The 25,965-nt window shown below is 39.3% G+C and overlaps 1 protein-coding gene across 1 annotated transcript in view; it reads left to right on the forward strand.

Annotated features, from left to right (window-relative positions):
* The first annotated feature begins 4,121 nt into the window (after positions 1-4,121).
* Positions 4,122-25,965, forward strand: part of LOC124019746 (very-long-chain (3R)-3-hydroxyacyl-CoA dehydratase-like) — a 50,765-nt gene continuing 28,921 nt past the window's right edge. The window contains exons 1-8 of the mRNA XM_046335167.1: positions 4,122-4,553; positions 7,136-7,178; positions 7,277-7,350; positions 7,700-7,864; positions 8,002-8,053; positions 9,095-9,205; positions 11,006-11,133; positions 12,594-12,706. Coding sequence (XP_046191123.1) covers positions 4,473-4,553; positions 7,136-7,178; positions 7,277-7,350; positions 7,700-7,864; positions 8,002-8,053; positions 9,095-9,205; positions 11,006-11,133; positions 12,594-12,706 — 767 coding nt within the window. The 5' untranslated portion in view covers positions 4,122-4,472. The remainder of the gene's footprint in view (positions 4,554-7,135; positions 7,179-7,276; positions 7,351-7,699; positions 7,865-8,001; positions 8,054-9,094; positions 9,206-11,005; positions 11,134-12,593; positions 12,707-25,965) is intronic.

A 25,965-nucleotide genomic window follows, 5' to 3' on the forward strand; every position in this document is an offset into this window, starting at 1 on the left:
ACTTTCCAGTTTTATACGAGCTTACAAGGTCCAAAACGAGCCCAGAGAAGTGGACTAGTCACAGTGCTGTCCTCAGTCCAGTGTTTGTTGGAATACATTTCTCAATGCACTGTAGCCCTCGAGAAAGACGAGACTCTGGCATTTGACATTGACGTGGCTGACAAGACGGAAACAAAGACTTCTCTTTCACCAAAGTGTGAATCATCTGAAAATACTATTTTTTATCTCTTTGTTTCTGATACTTTCTGTGAAACGGGAAGTTCAGACACAGAGTTGCTTTCGTGTATTATAACCATTCTTACAAACAAAATGTCCTATTTAAATAAATGTCATTCAAAAGGAATGTTTTTTGTGATCAGATTTTTGTTTCTTTAGACCAAATATAATTCATGCTTGAACACGTGGCTCCTGTTCACATTCCACCTGCATCAAATATCATTAGACTCATTAAACACACAGTGCGTTCAGGCCCCTTGACTTTTTACACATTTTGTTACGTTACAGCCTTATAAAATGTATTCAATTGTTTTTCTCCCCTCAATCTATACACAATACCCCATAATGACAAAGCATAAACTAGTTTTTAGACATTTTCAGAAATGTACTAAAAATCAACTGAAATCACATTTACAATAAGTAATAAGACCCTTTACTCAGTACTTTGTTGAAGCACCTTTGGCAGTGATTACAGCCTCGAGTCTTCTTGGGTATGACGCTACAAGCTTGTCACACCTGTATTTGGAGAGTTTCTCCCATTCTTCTCTGCTGATCCTCTCAAGCTCTGTCAGGTTGGATGGGGAATGTCGCTGCACAGCTATTTTCAGGTCTCCAGAGATGTTTGATCCGGTTCAAGTCCGGACTCTGGCTGGGCCACTCCAGGACATTCAGAGACTTGTCGTGAAGCCACTCCTGCGTTGTCTTGGCTGTGTGCTTAGGATTGTTGTCCTGTTGGAATGTGAACCTTCGCCCCAGTCTGAGGTCCCGAGTGCTCTGGAGAAGGAATTCATCAAGGATCTCTCTGTACTTTGCTCCGCTCATCTTTCCCTCGATCCTGACTAGTCTCCCAGTCCCTGCTGCTGAACAACATCCCCAGAGCATGATGCTGCCACCACCATTCTTCATCGTAGGGATGGTGCCAGGTTTCCTCCAGACGTGATGCTTGGCATTCAGGCCAAATAGTTCATTCTTGGTTTTATCAGACCAGAGAATCTTGTTTCTCAAGGTCTGAAACCTTTCTGTGCCTTTTGGCAAACTCCAAATGGGCTGTAATGTGCCTTTTACTGAGGAGTGGCTTCCGTCTGGCCACAGAGATGGTTGTCCTTCTGGAAGGTTCCCCCATGTCCACAGAGGAGCTCTGTCAGAGTAACCATCAGATTCTTGGTCACCTCCCTGACCAAGGCCTTTCTCCCTGATTGCTCAGTTCTAGGAAGTGTCTTGGTAGTTCCAAACTTCTTCCATTTAAGAATGATGGCGGCCACTGTGTGCTTGGGGACATTCAAAGCTGAAGACATTTTTTCCTACCCTTCCCCAGATCTGTGCCTCAACACAATCCTGTCTCTGAGCTCTACGGGCAATTCCTTCAACCTCATGGCTTGGTTTTTGCTCTGACCTGCACTGTCAACTGTGGGACCTTTATATAGACAGGTGTGTGCCTTTCCAAATCATGTCCAATCAATTGAATTGACCACAGGTGAACTCCAAGTTGTAAAAACATCTCAACGTTTATCAATCGAAACAGGATGCACCTGAGCTCAATTTAAGAATTTTATAGCAAATAGTCTGAATTCTTATGTAAATTTAAGGTATCTTTTATTTGTAATTAATCAGCACATTTCATTTTGGGGTATTGTGTGTAGATTGGATCAAAAATAACAAACTCATTTTAGAATAAGGCTGTAATGTAACAAAATGTGGAAAAAGTCAAGGGGTCTGAATACTTTCCGAATGCACCATTCATAGACTCATAGACCTACAGCATCACAAGTAGGTCAAACTTGATAGTTTGGTGTGCTGGCGCTCTTAACCAAGATTATTTTTGTGGTCTGGACTGTTGATACATGCATCATCTGTCTTGACCTGTATTACTTGCAGTGGTGTGAGGTATGTAAGTAGTACTTTAATGTATTTTTACTTCAGTCGTTTTTTGGGGTTTCTGTACTTTACTATTTTATATTTTTGTCTACTTTTACTTCACTACATTCCTGAAGAAAATAATGTACTTTTTACTCCATACATTTTCCCTGACACCCAAAAGTACTTGTTACATTTTTAATGTAAAATGGTCAATCACACACTTATCAAAAGAACATCCCTGGTCATTCCTACTGCCTCTGATCTGGAGGACTCACTAAACAGAGAACATCCCTGGTCATCCCTACTGTCTCTGATCTGGAGGACTCACTAAACAGAGAACATCCCTGGTCATCCCTACTGTCTCTGATCTGGAGGACTCACTAAACAGAGAACATCCCTGGTCATCCCTACTGTCTCTGATCTGGAGGACTCACTAAACAGAGAACATCCCTGGTCATCCCTACTGTCTCTGATCTGGAGGACTCACTAAACAGAGAACATCCCTGGTCATACTGCCTCTGATCTGGAGGACTCACTAAACAGAGAACATCCCTGGTCATTCCTGCCTCTGATCTGGTGGACTCACTAAACAGAGAACATCCCTGGTCATCCCTACTGTCTCTGATCTGGTGGACTCACTAAACAGAGAACATCCCTGGTCATCTCTACAGCCTCTTATCTGGTAGACTCACTAAACAGAGAACATCACTGGTCATCCCAACTGTCTCTGATCTGAACATACCTGGTCATCCCTACTGTCTCTGATCTGAACATCCCTGGTCATCCCTACTGCCTCTGATCTGGAGGACTCACTAAACAGAGAACATCCCTGGTCATCACTACTGCCTCTGATCTGGAGGACTCGCTAAACAGAGAACATCCCTGGTCATCCCTACTTTCTCTCATCTGGAGGACTCACTAAACAGAGAACATCCCTGGTCATCCCTACTGTCTCTGATCTGGTGGGCTCACTAAACAGAGAACATCCCTGGTCATCTCTACAGCCTCTTATCTGGTAGACTCACTAAACAGAGAACATCCCTGGTCATCCCTACTGTCTCTGATCTGAACATCCCTGGTCATCCCTACTGCCTCTGATCTGGTCCCTGGTCAGACTCACTAAACAGAGAACATCCCTGGTCATCCCTACTGTCTCTCCCTGATCTGGTGGGCTCACTAAACAGAGAACATCCCTGGTCATCCCTACTGCTTCTGATCTGGAGGACTCACTAAACACAAATGCTTCTGATCTGGAGGACTTGTAAATGATGTCTGAGTGTTGAGAACATCCCTGTGCCCCTGGCTATCTGTAAATGATGTCTCAGTGTTGGAGTGTGCCCCTGGCTATCTGACAATAAATAAAAAATGGTCCCTTCTGGTTTTCTTAATATACAGAATTTGAAATGATTTATACTTTTAGTTTTGATACTCATGTACATTTTAAAAGTTCCATTGACTTTTTATACTTAAGTACATTTAAAACCAAATACTTTTACTCAATTCTTATTTTACCTGGTGACTTTAACTTAATAGAAAATTACTAGTAATCTTTACTTTCACTTAAGTATGACAATTGAGTACTTTTTCCACCACTGATTACTTGACTGGTTGTATAACAGTCACTTCTATTGTATGGACTGTATATAGTACATAACATGAGGGTGGATATCACTCCTTTTCACACATCAGATGTAAATATTTCAGATGGCATGAATTGGCTGGTGTCACTTGGAGCGGAAGATGACGCGAACAGCCCCCGGATGTTGGTTTCACCCATAGTATACATGAAGCCCCGAATAAAATCAAATAAAAACCTTTGTAAGATCTGTACTTCTGTACAGTCCAAGACAAATCCAGAGACCATTCATAATATATGTATTTCCATTTAAATAGTATCAATGTTTTCAAACATTTTTTAAAAAATTGTACCGGCTGTGCACGAGCACGTTCCTTCCTTTGTTTTGATTTGTGGGTGTAACGCGCACGTAGCGACACCTGAGCTCCGTTCAATGCAGAAAAACGTACTGTAACGTTCAATTCGACGGAAACGGTGCTGTTCTGAACGACCAGTTCAAAAACGGGGAAGGCGTAGTTGGATGGGGTTTGTGTTGGAGGACCGCTGTGCCGCAGTCATTTACAGTAAATTGCTTCGATACACACGGAGCAAACGTACCTCAAAGTAAGTTCAAGATCGTTTTAGGGAAACGCGTCGTTCAGTACAAACCGTTAAGCAACGTAAACGTTCAATCGAACTGAACGCACCCCTGAGTATCCCTGGATGACTGTTTCCGCATCTTGCCAACTGTCCTAATGAATGAGGCGGAGGATCTCCAGCATTGCTTCTCAGTGATATAACAGCAAGGATATTCATTTCACTAACAGTACCTTTAGATATCACCATGGAGACCCTCACACCCCACGTGTATTGGGCACAGCGTCATGCAGACATCTACCTGCGTGTGGAGCTGAGTGACGCTAAGGTATGTTACGGATGATCTCCGGGACCGACCTGTCATCGAGCTAGATGGTTAGGACAACAAGCCAGCTAGATGGTTAGGACAACAAGCCAGCTAGATGGTTAGGTTAGGACAACAAGCCAGCTAGATGGTTAACAACAAGCCAGCTAGATGGTTAGGACAACAAGCCAGCTAGATGGCCAGCTAGATGGTTACAACAAGCCAGCTAGATGGTTAGGACAACAAGCCAGCTAGATGGTTAGGACAACAAGCCAGCTAGATGGTTAGGACAACCAGCTAGATGGTTAGGACAACAAGCCAGCTAGATGGTTAGGACAACAAGCCAGCTAGATGGTTAGGACAACAAGCCAGCTAGATGGTTAGGACAACAGCTAGATGGTTAGGACCAGCTAGATGGTTAGGACAACAAGCCAGCTAGATGGTTAGGACAACAAGCCAGCTAGATGGTTAGGACAACAAGCCAGCTAGATGGTTAGGAGCTAATGGTTAGGACAAGCCAGCTAGATGGTTAGGCCAGCTAGATGGTTAGGACAACAAGCCAGCTAGATGGTTAGGACAACAAGCCAGCTAGATGGTTAGGCCAGCTAGATGGTTACAAGCCAGCTAGATGGTTAGGACAACAAGCCAGCTAGATGGTTAGGACAGATGGTTAGGACAACAAGCCAGCTAGATGGCAACAAGCCAGCTAGATGGTTACAACAAGCCAGCTAGATGGTTAGGACAACAAGCCAGCTAGATGGTTAGGACAACAAGCCAGCTAGATGGTTAGGACAACAAGATGATTAGGACAACAAGCCAGCTAGATGGTTAGGACAACAAGCCAGCTAGATGGTTAGGACAACAAGCCAGCTAGATGGTTAGGACAACAAGCCAGCTAGATGGTTAGGACAACAAGCCAGCTAGATGGTTAGGACAACAAGCCAGCTAGATGGTTAGGACAACAATGGTTAGGACAAAAAGCCAGCTAGATGGTTAGGATAACAGCCAGCTAGATGATTAGGACAACAAGCCAGCTAGATGGTTAGGACAACAAGCCAGCTAGATGGTTAGGACAACAAGCCAGCTAGATGGTTAGATGCTAGATGGTTAGGACAACAAGCCAGCTAGATGGCTAGGATGGTAGGACAACAAGCCAGCTAGATGGTTAGGACAACAAGCCAGCTAGATGGTTAGGACTAGATGGTTAGGACAACAAGCCAGCTAGATGGTTAGGACAAGCCAGCTAGATGGTTAGGACAACAAGCCAGCTAGATGGTTAGGACCAAGCCAGCTAGATGGTTAGGACAACAAGCCAGATGGTTAGGACAACAGCCAGCTAGATGGTTAGGACAACAAGCCAGCTAGATGGTTAGGACAACAAGCTAGATGGTTAGGACAACAAGCCAGCTAGATGGTTAGGACAACAAGCCAGCTAGATGGTTAGGACAACAAGCCAGCTAGATGGTTAGGACAACAAGCCAGCTAGATGGTTAGGACAACAAGCCAGCTAGATGGTTAGGACAACAAGCCAGCTAGATGGTTAGGACAACAAGCCAGCTAGATGGTTAGGACAAGATGGTTAAGCCAGCTAGATGGTTAGGACAACAAGCCAGCCAGCTAGATGGTTAGGACAACAAGCCAGCTAGATGGTTAGGACAACAAGCCAGCTAGATGGTTAGGACAACAAGCCAGCTAGATGGTTAGGACAACAAGCCAGCTAGATGGTTAGGACAACAAGCCAGCTAGATGATTAGGACAACAAGCCAGCTAGATGGTTAGGACAACAAGCCAGCTAGATGATTAGGACAGCTAGATAGCCTCTTTCAGCCTGTAATAAGTGTATTTGTTTAAGCTCACTGCTGGACGTTGTAAATTGAATGCACGTCGCTGACATGAACAAATGACATACATGACATTAGCTACAATGCTGCTTAGAGAATGGACTGATAGCAGCCCCATGCTTACATGTTAGCTAGTAAGCTCATACATCGAGCTAGATAATTTACCACTTGTTCTATTAGCTATACAGAGTGATAACAAAAGTGTAGCATGTCACAAGACAGAGTAACTTATATATAATATATATATCATTTATATAACTTATATATTATATATAGTTTCCTGAGGTCCTGATTCAGTGTTTCCACATAACAAAATCAGGTCATCATGAGAAGTATGGTTCTCGGTGAGGCGAGACAGTAGCCAATACTCAGCTACTGAAGCTAACTAGCTACTGTAATTCATATTGAGTTGTAGTAGCTAGTGGTGGTGGTGCATCCTACCAAATGTCATGCTTCATAAAAGATTCAGGAATTGTCATGGTGATCGCTGGATCCAATTTAGCCAGTCAGCAAACACACACTCAAGGTGCATCGTGACCACATGTACTCCAGCTACGTACTACTGTATGTAATGTCATCAGAATATGTTTAGTGATGCTGTATGTGTGAAGGAAACACATCCACATCAGCCATTCAGTCACTCAGTTTGATCTCAACCAATGTTAGTGTGGTTTCTATATTTAGCCTTGTAGCTGACAGTCTTCCGCTTGTTGTTGTTTTTGTTTTTTTGATGCAAGACATTTTTTCTTTTTGCCTTTTTTTTAGAATCTTGATATCTGCGTGCAAAACAACACCCTGCAATTCAAAGGTTGGTGGTTTGTATTTTACGCTGGAACAGAAAGAATGAAAATACGTCTCGTCTGTACAGAGTACATGGTATTAAACCGACGTTCCTTTGTTGCACAGCTCAGGGTCACGGAGCTAAAGGAGACCATGACTATGAGTTCAGTCTGGACTTCCTGGAACCAGTAAAACCTGAGGTAATTCTATTATTTACTATTCCAGAAATGTAGTTTTTTTCATTAGTTATAAATACCTCACACTCTTCTCAGTCTCAAAGACAAACATTCTCTTCTAGTACTAGAGATTGTTACCGTTCCCTGCTTGTGGTTTATTAGTAAGTGTGTCTTCCGCAGGAGGCTGCTCATGATAATGTCTGGAACGGAACAAATGGGATGGAATGGAAACTATGGAAACCATGTATTTGATACCATTCCAATGATTCCGCTCCAGTCATTACCACGAGCCTATCCTCCCCAAATGAAGGTGCCACCAACCTCCTGTGGTATCTACAATTATTATCATACTCACTGTGTGTCTGTCTGCCAGGTTAGTCACAGGTCGACCCAGCGCCTGGTAAATGTGACAGTGAGGAAGCAAGAGCAGCGTTGGTGGGATAGACTCACTCTGCAGGAGAGGAAACCTCTCTTCCTGGCGCCAGACTTCGACCGTTGGCTCGACGAATCAGACGCGGAGATGGAGCTTCAGGCTAAGGTAGTAATGACCAGGGTCAGTTTTGGTACAACTTTTTAGATGTAATACATAAGGAAGTATAAGGCTTTATTTATTTTGTCTTTTATAAGGGTGTTATGACATGTATTACACCTGATGGTCTGTCTGTTTGTTTTCAGGAAGAGGAGAAGATAAACAAGGTCAGCATCGAGTCAAGAATCCGTACAGACCGTAAGTACCGAGCGGTGCAGCTGTGAACACCGCAGCCCTTTTTATCTCTAATCTGAAGATTTACATTTCTTGGTAAAGATACTGTTGGTTTAGACCAGGGATCATCAACTAAGTTCAGCCTCGGGCTGATATATTTATTTTTCATTAACCAGTTGGTCGGCAGACCCGGAACATGAGTACAAATCATTTGTAGACTGCAAATTGACGGCAAGAATCCAAAACGGATCATTTGAAACTTTGCTTAAAGTTGTATCCAATCACGTCTCTCTCTCTCTTATACTTGAGAACAGATTTTTACTAAATTTACATCCTGGTGTTTTTACACCCTTTTATCTCCAACAATGAAAATGCAAAAAGAAAGAAAAATTCAACTTTTTTTTTTTCTCAGAAAAGTTGTGGGGCCAAATAAATCCACCGCGGGCCGCCAACTGGCTGCCAAACCTGGTTTTGACTGTGCTTCATCTTTTAGTTTATACCACACACAAGTACAAGCTACCTTTTTTTAAGTACTTGATATTTGATAATGCAAACATCTGAATTGTAATTTCAACTCATTTTGGTTTTGGTTATAGACATAAAAAACCAACTGACTGGAGTTTCCTTTTGTGTTTTTTGAATTGGGTTTTTATTGAAAGCTGTTTAATGTTCTGTCAGCCTACCTGGGCCTGAAGAAGGGCTATCTGTTCATGTACAACCTGATGTTATGTGTTTTAAAGATGTTATATGGTAATATGTTTAATGTTCTGTCAGCCTACCTGGGCCTGAAGAAGGGCTATCTGTTCATGTTACAACCTGATGTTATGTGTTTTAAAGATGTTATATGGTAATATGTTTAATGTTCTGTCAGCCTACCTGGGCCTGAAGAAGGGCTATCTGTTCATGTTACAACCTGATGTTATGTGTTTTAAAGATGTTATATGGTAATATGTTTAATGTTCTGTCAGCCTACCTGGGCCTGAAGAAGGGCTATCTGTTCATGTTACAACCTGATGTTATGTGTTTTAAAGATGTTATATGGTAATATGTTTAATGTTCTCTCAGCCTACCTGGGCCTGAAGAAGGGCTATCTGTTCATGTACAACCTGGTCCAGTTCCTGGGTTTCTCCTGGATCTTTGTCAACATGACCGTCCGTCTCTTCATCCTGGGACAAGGTCAGTGGTCCAGAGCCTGCTGAGGGTCCAGCCTTGTTAGTAGCTGTTGTTTGTTGGTTGGTTGTCTTGAGAGTTGACGACAGCGTTGGCCATAGATAGACACACAGTAGGTGAAGTCAGTGTTTCAGGGATGGAAAAGAATACAATCAGAATCATTCCTTTTCCACCGCTACGGTTGGAACTAACTACCTCAGAACTGGTTCTCCATCATAATGTAAGAGAGTTAGTATTAGATGGCTCATATAAACACTCATATTTACATACATTATCATTCTTCCTCCTATTTGTTTTTTTTTTAGCTGAAAGCTGTGTAGTTGTGTTTCTGAAAGCTGTCTAGTTGTGTTTCTGAAAGCTGTCTAGTTGTGTTTCTGAAAGCTGTGTAGTTGTGTTTCTGAAAGCTGTGTAGTTGTGTTTCTGAAAGCTGTCTAGTTGTGTTTCTGAAAGCTGTCTAGTTGTGTTTCTGAAAGCTGTCTAGTTGTGTTTCTGAAAGCTGTCTAGTTGTGTTTCTGAAAGCTGTCTAGTTGTGTTTCTGAAAGCTGTGTAGTTGTGTTTCTGAAAGCTGTGTAGTTGTGTTTCTGAAAGCTGTGTAGTTGTGTTTCTGAAAGCTGTCTAGTTGTGTTTCTGAAAGCTGTCTAGTTGTGTTTCTGAAAGCTGTCTAGTTGTGTTTCTGAAAGCTGTCCAGTTTATATTCAGTTGTGTTTCTGTGAAGTGATCTGAGTGAGTCAGATTCAACCTCACCACCAAGCCAATGTGTTACTTCCCTAGAATAACTAAACAGGCTCTTTATTCATAGATGTGTCCATTTGAATATGAGAAAGGGAACATTGACTCTAGTCTGTAGATTAATTTGTCTTGCAAATAGCTTTGAATAGCCTGGTGGTCCAGTCTGTTTGGTGTTTTAGCCAAATTCTGTTTGTACGTCTTCACAACATTTTAAGAGTTGACTACAGCAGTAGTTGCCAGCCTGTTGTGCTTGGTCTATCCGCAGAGATACTTGAGGACACTAATGAGAACGTAGACCTACTGGTGAAATACACGTGAAGTGGTACTTGGGATGTACTTCAGGCACAGCTAAATGTGATTGGTGTAGAGCAACTAAAATAGGTTGAGAACCACTGGATTTGAGCACGTACAGTATGGAACCAGGCTACTCGGGGTATGCAGTGTTTGGCCTAACATGTTAGCACCACTGTATAGTACCACTGTGTAGCACCACTGTGTTGCACCCCTGTATAGCACCACTGTGTAGCACCACTGTATAGCACCACTGTGTAGCACCACTGTGTAGAACCCCTGTATAGCACCACTGTGTAGCACCACTGTGTAGCACCACTGTATAGCACCACTGTGTAGCACCACTGTGTAGAACCCCTGTATAGCACCACTGTGTAGCACCCCTGTATAGCACCACTGTGTTGCACCACTGTGTAGCACCACTGTGTTGCACCACTGTGTAGCACCACTGTGTAGTACCACTGTATAGTACCACTGTGTTGCACCACTGTGTAGCACCACTGTATAGCACCACTGTGTAGCACCACTGTGTAGAACCCCTGTATAGCACCACTGTGTAGCACCCCTGTATAGCACCACTGTGTTGCACCACTGTGTAGCACCACTGTGTTGCACCACTGTGTAGCACCACTGTGTAGCACCACTGTATAGCACCACCGTATAGCACCACTGTATAGCACCACTGTATAGCACCACTGTGTAGCACCACTGTATAGCACCACTGTATAGCACCACTGTGTTGCACCACTGTGTTCTACCTCTCTCTCTTTCTCTCCCTCTTATCAGACTCGTTCTATGACACGTTCCACACCATTGCTGACATGATGTACTTCTGTCAGATGATGGCTGTAGCAGAGGTCATGAACCCTCTAGTGGGCGTGGTCAAGACAGGGGTGTTCCCTGCTATGATCCAGGTAGGGTTCAATCCAAACACACAGAAAAATAACTTTCAAAATGACTTGGGTTTAAAATTTTAAAAACACATGCTAATTTAGGTTACATTGACTTTTAGTTGTTTTTGGTTAGTCAAAGCTAAAGGTAACGGCTATGGGTTTGTAAACCAACCCAAAGCAAAGATTCCCTTCTTGCCCATAGGAGACTTTCAGATTGAGGACAGGATGCATTCAGGTTGAGGACAGGACACATTCAGGGTGAGGCCAGGTTGAGGCCAGGATGCATTCAGGTTGAGGCCAGGATGCATTCAGGTTGAGGCCAGGATGCATTCAGGTTGAGGCCAGGATGCATTCAGGGTGAGGCCAGGATGCATTCAGGGTGAGGCCAGGATGAATTCAGGGTGAGGACAGGATGCATTCAGGGTGAGGACAAGATGCATTCCGGTCGAGGCCAGGATGCATTCAGGGTGAGGCCAGGATGCATTCAGGTTGAGGCCAGGATGCATTCAGGTTGAGGCCAGGATGCATTCAGGTTGAGGCCAGGATGCATTCAGGTTGAGGCCGGGATGCATTCAGGTTGAGGCCGGGATGCATTCAGGTTGAGGCCGGGATGCATTCAGGTTGAGGCCGGGATGCATTCAGGTTGAGGCCGGGATGCATTCAGGTTGAGGCCGGGATGCATTCAGGGTGAGGCCGGAATGCATTCAGGTTGAGGCCGGGATGCATTCAGGGTGAGGACGGGATGCATTCAGGTTGAGGCCGGGATGCATTCAGGTTGAGGCCGGGATGCATTCAGGTTGAGGCCAGGACGCATTCAGGATGAGGCCAGGATGAGACCAGGATGAGGCCAGGATGAGACCAGGGTGAGGCCAGGATGAGACCAGGGTGCATTCAGGTTGAGGCCAGGATGCATTCAGGGTGAGGCCGGGATGCATTCAGGGTGAGGCCGGGATGCATTCAGGTTGAGGCCGGGATGCATTCAGGTTGAGGCGGGATGCATTCAGGTTGAGGCCGGGATGCATTCAGGTTGAGGCCGGGATGCATTCAGGTTGAGGCCGGGATGCATTCAGGTTGAGGCCAGGACGCATTCAGGGTGAGGCCAGGATGAGACCCGGGTGCATTCAGGTTGAGGCCGGGATGCATTCAGGTTGAGGCCAGGACGCATTCAGGGTGAGGCCAGGATGAGTCCAGGGTGCATTCAGGTTGAGGCCAGGATGCATTCAGGTTGAGGCCGGGATGCATTCAGGTTGAGGCCAGGACGCATTCAGGGTGAGGCCAGGATGAGACCAGGATGCATTCAGGTTGAGGCCAGGATGCATTCAGGTTGAGGCCAGGATGCATTCAGGTTGAGGCCAGGATGCATTCAGGGTGAGGACAGGATGCATTCAGGGCGAGGACAAGTGATTTTGTATTTAGGGTGAATTAACCCTTTAATGAAGTGTGTTTCAGTGATTTGTTGTTGTTGTTGTTGACCTGTCCAGGTGGTGGGTAGGAACGTAATCCTGTTTGTGATCTTCGGTAGTCTGGAGGAGATGCAGAACAAAGCAGTGGTCTTCTTCGTCTTCTACCTCTGGAGCACCATAGAAATCTTCAGGTGACTCTACCTCTATAGTCAATATAGATCTACAGGTGACTCTACCTCTATAGTCAATATAGATCTACAGGTGACTCTACCTCTATAGTCAATATAGATCTACAGGTGACTCTACCTCTATAGTCAATATAGATCTACAGGTGACTCTACCTCTATAGTTAATATAGATCTACAGGTGACTCTACCTCTATAGTCAATATAGATCTACAGGTGACTCTACCTCTATAGTCAATATAGATCTACAGGTGACTCTACCTCTATAGTTAATATAGATCTACAGGTGACTCTACCTCTATAGTCAATATAGATCTACAGGTGACTCTACCTCTATAGTCAATATAGATCTACAGGTGACTCTACCTCTATAGTTAATATAGATCTACAGGTGACTCTACCTCTATAGTCAATATAGATCTACAGGTGACTCTACCTCTATAGTCAATATAGATCTACAGGTGACTCTACCTCTATAGTTAATATAGATCTACAGGTGACTCTACCTCTATAGTCAATATAGATCTACAGGTGACTCTACCTCTATAGTTAATATACATCTTCAGGTGACTCTACCTCTATAGTCAATATAGATCTACAGGTGACTCTACCTCTATAGTTAATATAGATATTCAGGTGACTCTACCTCTATAGTTAATATAGATCTACAGGTGACTCTACCTCTATAGTTAATATAGATCTACAGGTGACTCTACCTCTATAGTTAATATAGAACTACAGGTGACTCTACCTCTATAGTTAATATAGAACTACAGGTGACTCTACCTCTATAGTTAATATAGAACTACAGGTGACTCTACCTCTATAGTATAGTTAATATAGATCTACAGGTGACTCTACCTCTATAGTTAATATAGATCTACAGGTGACTCTACCTCTATAGTCAATATAGATCTACAGGTGACTCTACCTCTATAGTATAGTTAATATAGATCTACAGGTGACTCTACCTCTATAGTATAGTTAATATAGATCTACAGGTGACTCTACCTCTATAGTTAATATAGATCTACAGGTGACTCTACCTCTATAGTTAATATAGATCTACAGGTGACTCTACCTCTATAGTTAATATAGATCTACAGGTGACTCTACCTCTATAGTTAATATAGAACTACAGGTGACTCTACCTCTATAGTTAATATAGAACTACAGGTGACTCTACCTCTATAGTTAATATAGAACTACAGGTGACTCTACCTCTATAGTTAATATAGATCTTCAGGTGACTCTACCTCTATAGTCAATATAGATCTACAGGTGACTCTACCTCTATAGTATAGTTAATATAGATCTACAGGTGACTCTACCTCTATAGTTAATATAGATCTTCAGGTGACTCTACCTCTATAGTCAATATAGATCTACAGGTGACTCTACCTCTATAGTTAATATAGATCTACAGGTGACTCTACCTCTATAGTTAATATAGATCTACAGGTGACTCTACCTCTATAGTTAATATAGAACTACAGGTGACTCTACCTCTATAGTCAATATAGATCTACAGGTGACTCTACCTCTATAGTATAGTTAATATAGATCTACAGGTGACTCTACCTCTATAGTATAGTTAATATAGATCTACAGGTGACTCTACCTCTATAGTCAATATAGATCTACAGGTGAATCTACCTCTATAGTTAATATAGATCTACAGGTGACTCTACCTCTATAGTTAATATAGAACTACAGGTGACTCTACCTCTATAGTATAGTCAATATAGAACTACAGGTGACTCTACCTCTATAGTATAGTCAATATACATCTACAGGTGAATCTACCTCTATAGTCAATATAGAACTACAGGTGACTCTACCTCTATAGTTAATATAGATCTACAGGAGACTCTACCTCTATAGTATAGTTAATATAGATCTACAGGTGACTCTACCTCTATAGTATAGTTAATATAGATCTACAGGTGACTCTACCTCTATAGTATAGTTAATATAGATCTACAGGTGACTCTACCTCTATAGTATAGTTAATATAGATCTACAGGTGACTCTACCTCTATAGTATAGTTAATATAGATCTACAGGTGACTCTACCTCTATAGTATAGTTAATATAGATCTACAGGTGACTCTACCTCTATAGTATAGTTAATATAGATCTACAGGTGACTCTACCTCTATAGTATAGTTAATATAGATCTACAGGTGACTCTACCTCTATAGTATAGTTAATATAGATCTACAGGTGACTCTACCTCTATAGTATAGTTAATATAGATCTACAGGTGACTCTACCTCTATAGTATAGTCAATATAGATCTACAGGTGAATCTACCTCTATAGTCAATATAGATCTACAGGTGAATCTACCTCTATAGTCAATATAGATCTACAGGTGACTCTACCTCTATAGTCAATATAGATCTACAGGTGACTCTACCTCTATAGTATAGTTAATATAGATCTACAGGTGACTCTACCTCTATAGTATAGTTAATATAGATCTACAGGTGACTCTACCTCTATAGTCAATATAGATATACAGGTGACTCTACCTCTATAGTCAATATAGATCTACAGGTGACTCTACCTCTATAGTCAATATAGATCTACAGGTGACTCTACCTCTATAGTATAGTTAATATAGATCTACAGGTGACTCTACCTCTATAGTATAGTTAATATAGATCTACAGGTGACTCTACCTCTATAGTCAATATAGATCTACAGGTGACTCTACCTCTATAGTATAGTCAATATAGATCTACAGGTGACTCTACCTCTATAGTTAATATAGATCTACAGGTGACTCTACCTCTATAGTCAATATAGATCTAGAGGTGACTCTACCTCTATAGTATAGTTAATATAGATCTACAGGTGACTCTACCTCTATAGTATAGTTAATATAGATCTACAGGTGACTCTACCTCTATAGTATAGTTAATATAGATCTACAGGTGACTCTACCTCTATAGTATAGTTAATATAGATCTACAGGTGACTCTACCTCTATAGTATAGTCAATATAGAACTACAGGTGACTCTACCTCTATAGTATAGTCAATATAGATCTACAGGTGAATCTACCTCTATAGTCAATATAGAACTACAGGTGACTCTACCTCTATAGTCAATATAGATCTACAGGTGACTCTACCTCTATAGTCAATATAGATATACAGGTGACTCTACCTCTATAGTCAATATAGATCTACAGGTGACTCTACCTCTATAGTATAGTTAATATAGATCTACAGGTGACTCTACCTCTATAGTATAGTTAATATAGATCTACAGGTGACTCTACCTCTATAGTCAATATAGATATACAGGTGACTCTACCTCTATAGTCAATATAGATCTACAGGTGACTCTACCTCTATAGTTAATATAGATCTACAGGTGACTCTACCTCTATAGTCAATATAGATCTACAGGTGACTCTACCTCTATAGTTAATATAGATCTACAGGTGACTCTACCTCTATAGTTAATATAGAACTACAGGTGACTCTACCTCTATAGTTAATATAGATCTACAGGTGACTCTACCTCTAGTTAATATAGATCTACAGGTGACTCTACCTCTATAGTTAATATAGAACTACAGGTGACTCTACCTCTATAGTCAATATAGAACTACAGGTGACTCTACCTCTATAGTATAGTCAATATAGATCTACAGGTGAATCTACCTCTATAGTCAATATAGAACTACAGGTGACTCTACCTCTATAGTCAATATAGATCTACAGGTGACTCTACCTCTATAGTCAATATAGATATACAGGTGACTCTACCTCTATAGTCAATATAGATCTACAGGTGACTCTACCTCTATAGTATAGTTAATATAGATCTACAGGTGACTCTACCTCTATAGTATAGTTAATATAGATCTACAGGTGACTCTACCTCTATAGTCAATATAGATATACAGGTGACTCTACCTCTATAGTCAATATAGATCTACAGGTGACTCTACCTCTATAGTTAATATAGATCTACAGGTGACTCTACCTCTATAGTCAATATAGATCTACAGGTGACTCTACCTCTATAGTCAATATAGATCTACAGGTGACTCTACCTCTATAGTTAATATAGATCTACAGGTGACTCTACCTCTAGTTAATATAGATCTACAGGTGACTCTACCTCTATAGTTAATATAGAACTACAGGTGACTCTACCTCTATAGTTAATATAGATCTACAGGTGACTCTACCTCTATAGTTAATATAGATCTACAGGTGACTCTACCTCTATAGTTAATATAGAACTACAGGTGACTCTACCTCTATAGTTAATATAGATCTACAGGTGACTCTACCTCTATAGTTAATATAGATCTACAGGTGAATCTACCTCTATAGTTAATATAGAACTACAGGTGACTCTACCTCTATAGTTAATATAGATCTACAGGTGACTCTACCTCTATAGTTAATATAGATCTACAGGTGACTCTACCTCTATAGTTAATATAGAACTACAGGTGACTCTACCTCTATAGTTAATATAGATCTACAGGTGACTCTACCTCTATAGTTAATATAGATCTACAGGTGACTCTACCTCTATAGTTAATATAGATATTCAGGTGACTCTACCTCTATAGTCAATATAGATCTACAGGTGACTCTACCTCTATAGTTAATATAGATCTTCAGGTGACTCTACCTCTATAGTCAATATAGATCTACAGGTGAATCTACCTCTATAGTCAATATAGAACTACAGGTGACTCTACCTCTATAGTTAATATAGATCTACAGGTGACTCTACCTCTATAGTATAGTTAATATAGATCTACAGGTGACTCTACCTCTATAGTATAGTTAATATAGATCTACAGGTGACTCTACCTCTAGTATAGTTAATATAGATCTACAGGTGACTCTACCTCTATAGTTAATATAGATCTACAGGTGACTCTACCTCTATAGTCAATATAGATCTACAGGTGACTCTACCTCTATAGTCAATATAGATATACAGGTGACTCTACCTCTATAGTCAATATAGATCTACAGGTGACTCTACCTCTATAGTATAGTTAATATAGATCTACAGGTGATTCTACCTCTATAGTCAATATAGATATACAGGTGACTCTACCTCTATAGTCAATATAGATATACAGGTGACTCTACCTCTATAGTCAATATAGATCTACAGGTGACTCTACCTCTATAGTCAATATAGATCTACAGGTGACTCTACCTCTATAGTTAATATAGATCTACAGGTGACTCTACCTCTATAGTCAATATAGATCTACAGGTGACTCTACCTCTATAGTTAATATAGATCTACAGGTGACTCTACCTCTATAGTTAATATAGAACTACAGGTGACTCTACCTCTATAGTTAATATAGATCTACAGGTGACTCTACCTCTAGTTAATATAGATCTACAGGTGACTCTACCTCTATAGTTAATATAGAACTACAGGTGACTCTACCTCTATAGTTAATATAGATCTACAGGTGACTCTACCTCTATAGTTAATATAGATCTTCAGGTGACTCTACCTCTATAGTCAATATAGATCTACAGGTGACTCTACCTCTATAGTATAGTTAATATAGATCTACAGGTGACTCTACCTCTATAGTTAATATAGATCTTCAGGTGACTCTACCTCTATAGTCAATATAGATCTACAGGTGACTCTACCTCTATAGTTAATATAGATCTACAGGTGACTCTACCTCTATAGTTAATATAGATCTACAGGTGACTCTACCTCTATAGTTAATATAGAACTACAGGTGACTCTACCTCTATAGTCAATATAGATCTACAGGTGACTCTACCTCTATAGTATAGTTAATATAGATCTACAGGTGACTCTACCTCTATAGTATAGTTAATATAGATCTACAGGTGACTCTACCTCTATAGTCAATATAGATCTACAGGTGAATCTACCTCTATAGTTAATATAGATCTACAGGTGACTCTACCTCTATAGTTAATATAGATCTACAGGTGACTCTACCTCTATAGTTAATATAGAACTACAGGTGACTCTACCTCTATAGTATAGTCAATATAGAACTACAGGTGACTCTACCTCTATAGTATAGTCAATATAGATCTACAGGTGAATCTACCTCTATAGTCAATATAGAACTACAGGTGACTCTACCTCTATAGTTAATATAGATCTACAGGAGACTCTACCTCTATAGTATAGTTAATATAGATCTACAGGTGACTCTACCTCTATAGTATAGTTAATATAGATCTACAGGTGACTCTACCTCTATAGTATAGTTAATATAGATCTACAGGTGACTCTACCTCTATAGTATAGTTAATATAGATCTACAGGTGACTCTACCTCTATAGTATAGTTAATATAGATCTACAGGTGACTCTACCTCTATAGTATAGTTAATATAGATCTACAGGTGACTCTACCTCTATAGTATAGTTAATATAGATCTACAGGTGACTCTACCTCTATAGTATAGTTAATATAGATCTACAGGTGACTCTACCTCTATAGTATAGTTAATATAGATCTACAGGTGACTCTACCTCTATAGTATAGTTAATATAGATCTACAGGTGACTCTACCTCTATAGTATAGTCAATATAGATCTACAGGTGAATCTACCTCTATAGTCAATATAGATCTACAGGTGAATCTACCTCTATAGTCAATATAGATCTACAGGTGACTCTACCTCTATAGTCAATATAGATCTACAGGTGACTCTACCTCTATAGTATAGTTAATATAGATCTACAGGTGACTCTACCTCTATAGTATAGTTAATATAGATCTACAGGTGACTCTACCTCTATAGTCAATATAGATATACAGGTGACTCTACCTCTATAGTCAATATAGATCTACAGGTGACTCTACCTCTATAGTCAATATAGATCTACAGGTGACTCTACCTCTATAGTATAGTTAATATAGATCTACAGGTGACTCTACCTCTATAGTATAGTTAATATAGATCTACAGGTGACTCTACCTCTATAGTCAATATAGATCTACAGGTGACTCTACCTCTATAGTATAGTCAATATAGATCTACAGGTGACTCTACCTCTATAGTTAATATAGATCTACAGGTGACTCTACCTCTATAGTCAATATAGATCTAGAGGTGACTCTACCTCTATAGTATAGTTAATATAGATCTACAGGTGACTCTACCTCTATAGTATAGTTAATATAGATCTACAGGTGACTCTACCTCTATAGTATAGTTAATATAGATCTACAGGTGACTCTACCTCTATAGTATAGTTAATATAGATCTACAGGTGACTCTACCTCTATAGTATAGTCAATATAGAACTACAGGTGACTCTACCTCTATAGTATAGTCAATATAGATCTACAGGTGAATCTACCTCTATAGTCAATATAGAACTACAGGTGACTCTACCTCTATAGTCAATATAGATCTACAGGTGACTCTACCTCTATAGTCAATATAGATATACAGGTGACTCTACCTCTATAGTCAATATAGATCTACAGGTGACTCTACCTCTATAGTATAGTTAATATAGATCTACAGGTGACTCTACCTCTATAGTATAGTTAATATAGATCTACAGGTGACTCTACCTCTATAGTCAATATAGATCTACAGGTGACTCTACCTCTATAGTCAATATAGATCTACAGGTGACTCTACCTCTATAGTTAATATAGATCTACAGGTGACTCTACCTCTATAGTCAATATAGATCTACAGGTGACTCTACCTCTATAGTTAATATAGATCTACAGGTGACTCTACCTCTATAGTTAATATAGAACTACAGGTGACTCTACCTCTATAGTTAATATAGATCTACAGGTGACTCTACCTCTAGTTAATATAGATCTACAGGTGACTCTACCTCTATAGTTAATATAGAACTACAGGTGACTCTACCTCTATAGTCAATATAGAACTACAGGTGACTCTACCTCTATAGTATAGTCAATATAGATCTACAGGTGAATCTACCTCTATAGTCAATATAGAACTACAGGTGACTCTACCTCTATAGTATAGTCAATATAGAACTACAGGTGACTCTACCTCTATAGTATAGTCAATATACATCTACAGGTGAATCTACCTCTATAGTCAATATAGAACTACAGGTGACTCTACCTCTATAGTTAATATAGATCTACAGGAGACTCTACCTCTATAGTATAGTTAATATAGATCTACAGGTGACTCTACCTCTATAGTATAGTTAATATAGATCTACAGGTGACTCTACCTCTATAGTATAGTTAATATAGATCTACAGGTGACTCTACCTCTATAGTATAGTTAATATAGATCTACAGGTGACTCTACCTCTATAGTATAGTTAATATAGATCTACAGGTGACTCTACCTCTATAGTATAGTTAATATAGATCTACAGGTGACTCTACCTCTATAGTATAGTTAATATAGATCTACAGGTGACTCTACCTCTATAGTATAGTTAATATAGATCTACAGGTGACTCTACCTCTATAGTATAGTTAATATAGATCTACAGGTGACTCTACCTCTATAGTATAGTTAATATAGATCTACAGGTGACTCTACCTCTATAGTATAGTCAATATAGATCTACAGGTGACTCTACCTCTATAGTCAATATAGATCTACAGGTGAATCTACCTCTATAGTCAATATAGATCTACAGGTGACTCTACCTCTATAGTCAATATAGATCTACAGGTGACTCTACCTCTATAGTATAGTTAATATAGATCTACAGGTGACTCTACCTCTATAGTATAGTTAATATAGATCTACAGGTGACTCTACCTCTATAGTCAATATAGATATACAGGTGACTCTACCTCTATAGTCAATATAGATCTACAGGTGACTCTACCTCTATAGTCAATATAGATCTACAGGTGACTCTACCTCTATAGTATAGTTAATATAGATCTACAGGTGACTCTACCTCTATAGTATAGTTAATATAGATCTACAGGTGACTCTACCTCTATAGTCAATATAGATCTACAGGTGACTCTACCTCTATAGTATAGTCAATATAGATCTACAGGTGACTCTACCTCTATAGTTAATATAGATCTACAGGTGACTCTACCTCTATAGTCAATATAGATCTAGAGGTGACTCTACCTCTATAGTATAGTTAATATAGATCTACAGGTGACTCTACCTCTATAGTATAGTTAATATAGATCTACAGGTGACTCTACCTCTATAGTATAGTTAATATAGATCTACAGGTGACTCTACCTCTATAGTATAGTTAATATAGATCTACAGGTGACTCTACCTCTATAGTATAGTCAATATAGAACTACAGGTGACTCTACCTCTATAGTATAGTCAATATAGATCTACAGGTGAATCTACCTCTATAGTCAATATAGAACTACAGGTGACTCTACCTCTATAGTCAATATAGATCTACAGGTGACTCTACCTCTATAGTCAATATAGATATACAGGTGACTCTACCTCTATAGTCAATATAGATCTACAGGTGACTCTACCTCTATAGTATAGTTAATATAGATCTACAGGTGACTCTACCTCTATAGTATAGTTAATATAGATCTACAGGTGACTCTACCTCTATAGTCAATATAGATCTACAGGTGACTCTACCTCTATAGTCAATATAGATCTACAGGTGACTCTACCTCTATAGTTAATATAGATCTACAGGTGACTCTACCTCTATAGTCAATATAGATCTACAGGTGACTCTACCTCTATAGTTAATATAGATCTACAGGTGACTCTACCTCTATAGTTAATATAGAACTACAGGTGACTCTACCTCTATAGTTAATATAGATCTACAGGTGACTCTACCTCTAGTTAATATAGATCTACAGGTGACTCTACCTCTATAGTTAATATAGAACTACAGGTGACTCTACCTCTATAGTCAATATAGAACTACAGGTGACTCTACCTCTATAGTATAGTCAATATAGATCTACAGGTGAATCTACCTCTATAGTCAATATAGAACTACAGGTGACTCTACCTCTATAGTCAATATAGATCTACAGGTGACTCTACCTCTATAGTCAATATAGATATACAGGTGACTCTACCTCTATAGTCAATATAGATCTACAGGTGACTCTACCTCTATAGTATAGTTAATATAGATCTACAGGTGACTCTACCTCTATAGTATAGTTAATATAGATCTACAGGTGACTCTACCTCTATAGTCAATATAGATATACAGGTGACTCTACCTCTATAGTCAATATAGATCTACAGGTGACTCTACCTCTATAGTTAATATAGATCTACAGGTGACTCTACCTCTATAGTCAATATAGATCTACAGGTGACTCTACCTCTATAGTCAATATAGATCTACAGGTGACTCTACCTCTATAGTTAATATAGATCTACAGGTGACTCTACCTCTAGTTAATATAGATCTACAGGTGACTCTACCTCTATAGTTAATATAGAACTACAGGTGACTCTACCTCTATAGTTAATATAGATCTACAGGTGACTCTACCTCTATAGTTAATATAGATCTACAGGTGACTCTACCTCTATAGTTAATATAGAACTACAGGTGACTCTACCTCTATAGTTAATATAGATCTACAGGTGACTCTACCTCTATAGTTAATATAGATCTACAGGTGAATCTACCTCTATAGTTAATATAGAACTACAGGTGACTCTACCTCTATAGTTAATATAGATCTACAGGTGACTCTACCTCTATAGTTAATATAGATCTACAGGTGACTCTACCTCTATAGTTAATATAGAACTACAGGTGACTCTACCTCTATAGTTAATATAGAACTACAGGTGACTCTACCTCTATAGTTAATATAGATCTACAGGTGACTCTACCTCTATAGTTAATATAGATCTACAGGTGACTCTACCTCTATAGTTAATATAGATATTCAGGTGACTCTACCTCTATAGTCAATATAGATCTACAGGTGACTCTACCTCTATAGTTAATATAGATCTTCAGGTGACTCTACCTCTATAGTCAATATAGATCTACAGGTGAATCTACCTCTATAGTCAATATAGAACTACAGGTGACTCTACCTCTATAGTTAATATAGATCTACAGGTGACTCTACCTCTATAGTATAGTTAATATAGATCTACAGGTGACTCTACCTCTATAGTATAGTTAATATAGATCTACAGGTGACTCTACCTCTAGTATAGTTAATATAGATCTACAGGTGACTCTACCTCTATAGTTAATATAGATCTACAGGTGACTCTACCTCTATAGTCAATATAGATCTACAGGTGACTCTACCTCTATAGTCAATATAGATCTACAGGTGACTCTACCTCTATAGTATAGTTAATATAGATCTACAGGTGATTCTACCTCTATAGTCAATATAGATATACAGGTGACTCTACCTCTATAGTCAATATAGATATACAGGTGACTCTACCTCTATAGTCAATATAGATCTACAGGTGACTCTACCTCTATAGTCAATATAGATCTACAGGTGACTCTACCTCTATAGTTAATATAGATCTACAGGTGACTCTACCTCTATAGTCAATATAGATCTACAGGTGACTCTACCTCTATAGTTAATATAGATCTACAGGTGACTCTACCTCTATAGTTAATATAGAACTACAGGTGACTCTACCTCTATAGTTAATATAGATCTACAGGTGACTCTACCTCTAGTTAATATAGATCTACAGGTGACTCTACCTCTATAGTTAATATAGAACTACAGGTGACTCTACCTCTATAGTTAATATAGATCTACAGGTGACTCTACCTCTATAGTTAATATAGATCTACAGGTGACTCTACCTCTATAGTTAATATAGAACTACAGGTGACTCTACCTCTATAGTTAATATAGATCTACAGGTGACTCTACCTCTATAGTTAATATAGATCTACAGGTGAATCTACCTCTATAGTTAATATAGAACTACAGGTGACTCTACCTCTATAGTTAATATAGATCTACAGGTGACTCTACCTCTATAGTTAATATAGATCTACAGGTGACTCTACCTCTATAGTTAATATAGAACTACAGGTGACTCTACCTCTATAGTTAATATAGATCTACAGGTGACTCTACCTCTATAGTTAATATAGATCTACAGGTGACTCTACCTCTATAGTTAATATAGATATTCAGGTGACTCTACCTCTATAGTCAATATAGATCTACAGGTGACTCTACCTCTATAGTTAATATAGATCTTCAGGTGACTCTACCTCTATAGTCAATATAGATCTACAGGTGACTCTACCTCTATAGTTAATATAGATATTCAGGTGACTCTACCTCTATAGTTAATATAGATCTACAGGTGACTCTACCTCTATAGTTAATATAGAACTACAGGTGACTCTACCTCTATAGTTAATATAGAACTACAGGTGACTCTACCTCTATAGTCAATATAGATCTACAGGTGACTCTACCTCTATAGTATAGTTAATATAGATCTACAGGTGACTCTACCTCTATAGTTAATATAGATCTACAGGTGACTCTACCTCTATAGTTAATATAGATCTACAGGTGACTCTACCTCTATAGTTAATATAGATCTACAGGTGACTCTACCTCTATAGTATAGTTAATATAGATCTACAGGTGACTCTACCTCTATAGTATAGTTAATATAGATCTACAGGTGACTCTACCTCTATAGTCAATATAGATCTACAGGTGAATCTACCTCTATAGTTAATATAGATCTACAGGTGACTCTACCTCTATAGTTAATATAGATCTACAGGTGACTCTACCTCTATAGTCAATATAGATCTACAGGTGACTCTACCTCTATAGTTAATATAGATCAACAGGTGACTCTACCTCTATAGTTAATATAGATCTACAGGTGACTCTACCTCTATAGTTAATATAGATCTACAGGTGACTCTACCTCTATAGTATAGTTAATATAGATCTACAGGTGACTCTACCTCTATAGTATAGTTAATATAGATCTACAGGTGACTCTACCTCTATAGTCAATATAGATCTACAGGTGAATCTACCTCTATAGTTAATATAGATCTACAGGTGACTCTACCTCTATAGTTAATATAGATCTACAGGTGACTCTACCTCTATAGTCAATATAGATCTACAGGTGACTCTACCTCTATAGTTAATATAGATCTACAGGTGACTCTACCTCTATAGTTAATATAGATCTACAGGTGACTCTACCTCTATAGTTAATATAGATCTACAGGTGACTCTACCTCTATAGTTAATATAGAACTACAGGT

Source organism: Oncorhynchus gorbuscha, unplaced genomic scaffold (genome assembly GCF_021184085.1).
Source record: "Oncorhynchus gorbuscha isolate QuinsamMale2020 ecotype Even-year unplaced genomic scaffold, OgorEven_v1.0 Un_scaffold_662, whole genome shotgun sequence".
NCBI classification, from domain to species: Eukaryota; Metazoa; Chordata; class Actinopteri; order Salmoniformes; family Salmonidae; genus Oncorhynchus; species Oncorhynchus gorbuscha.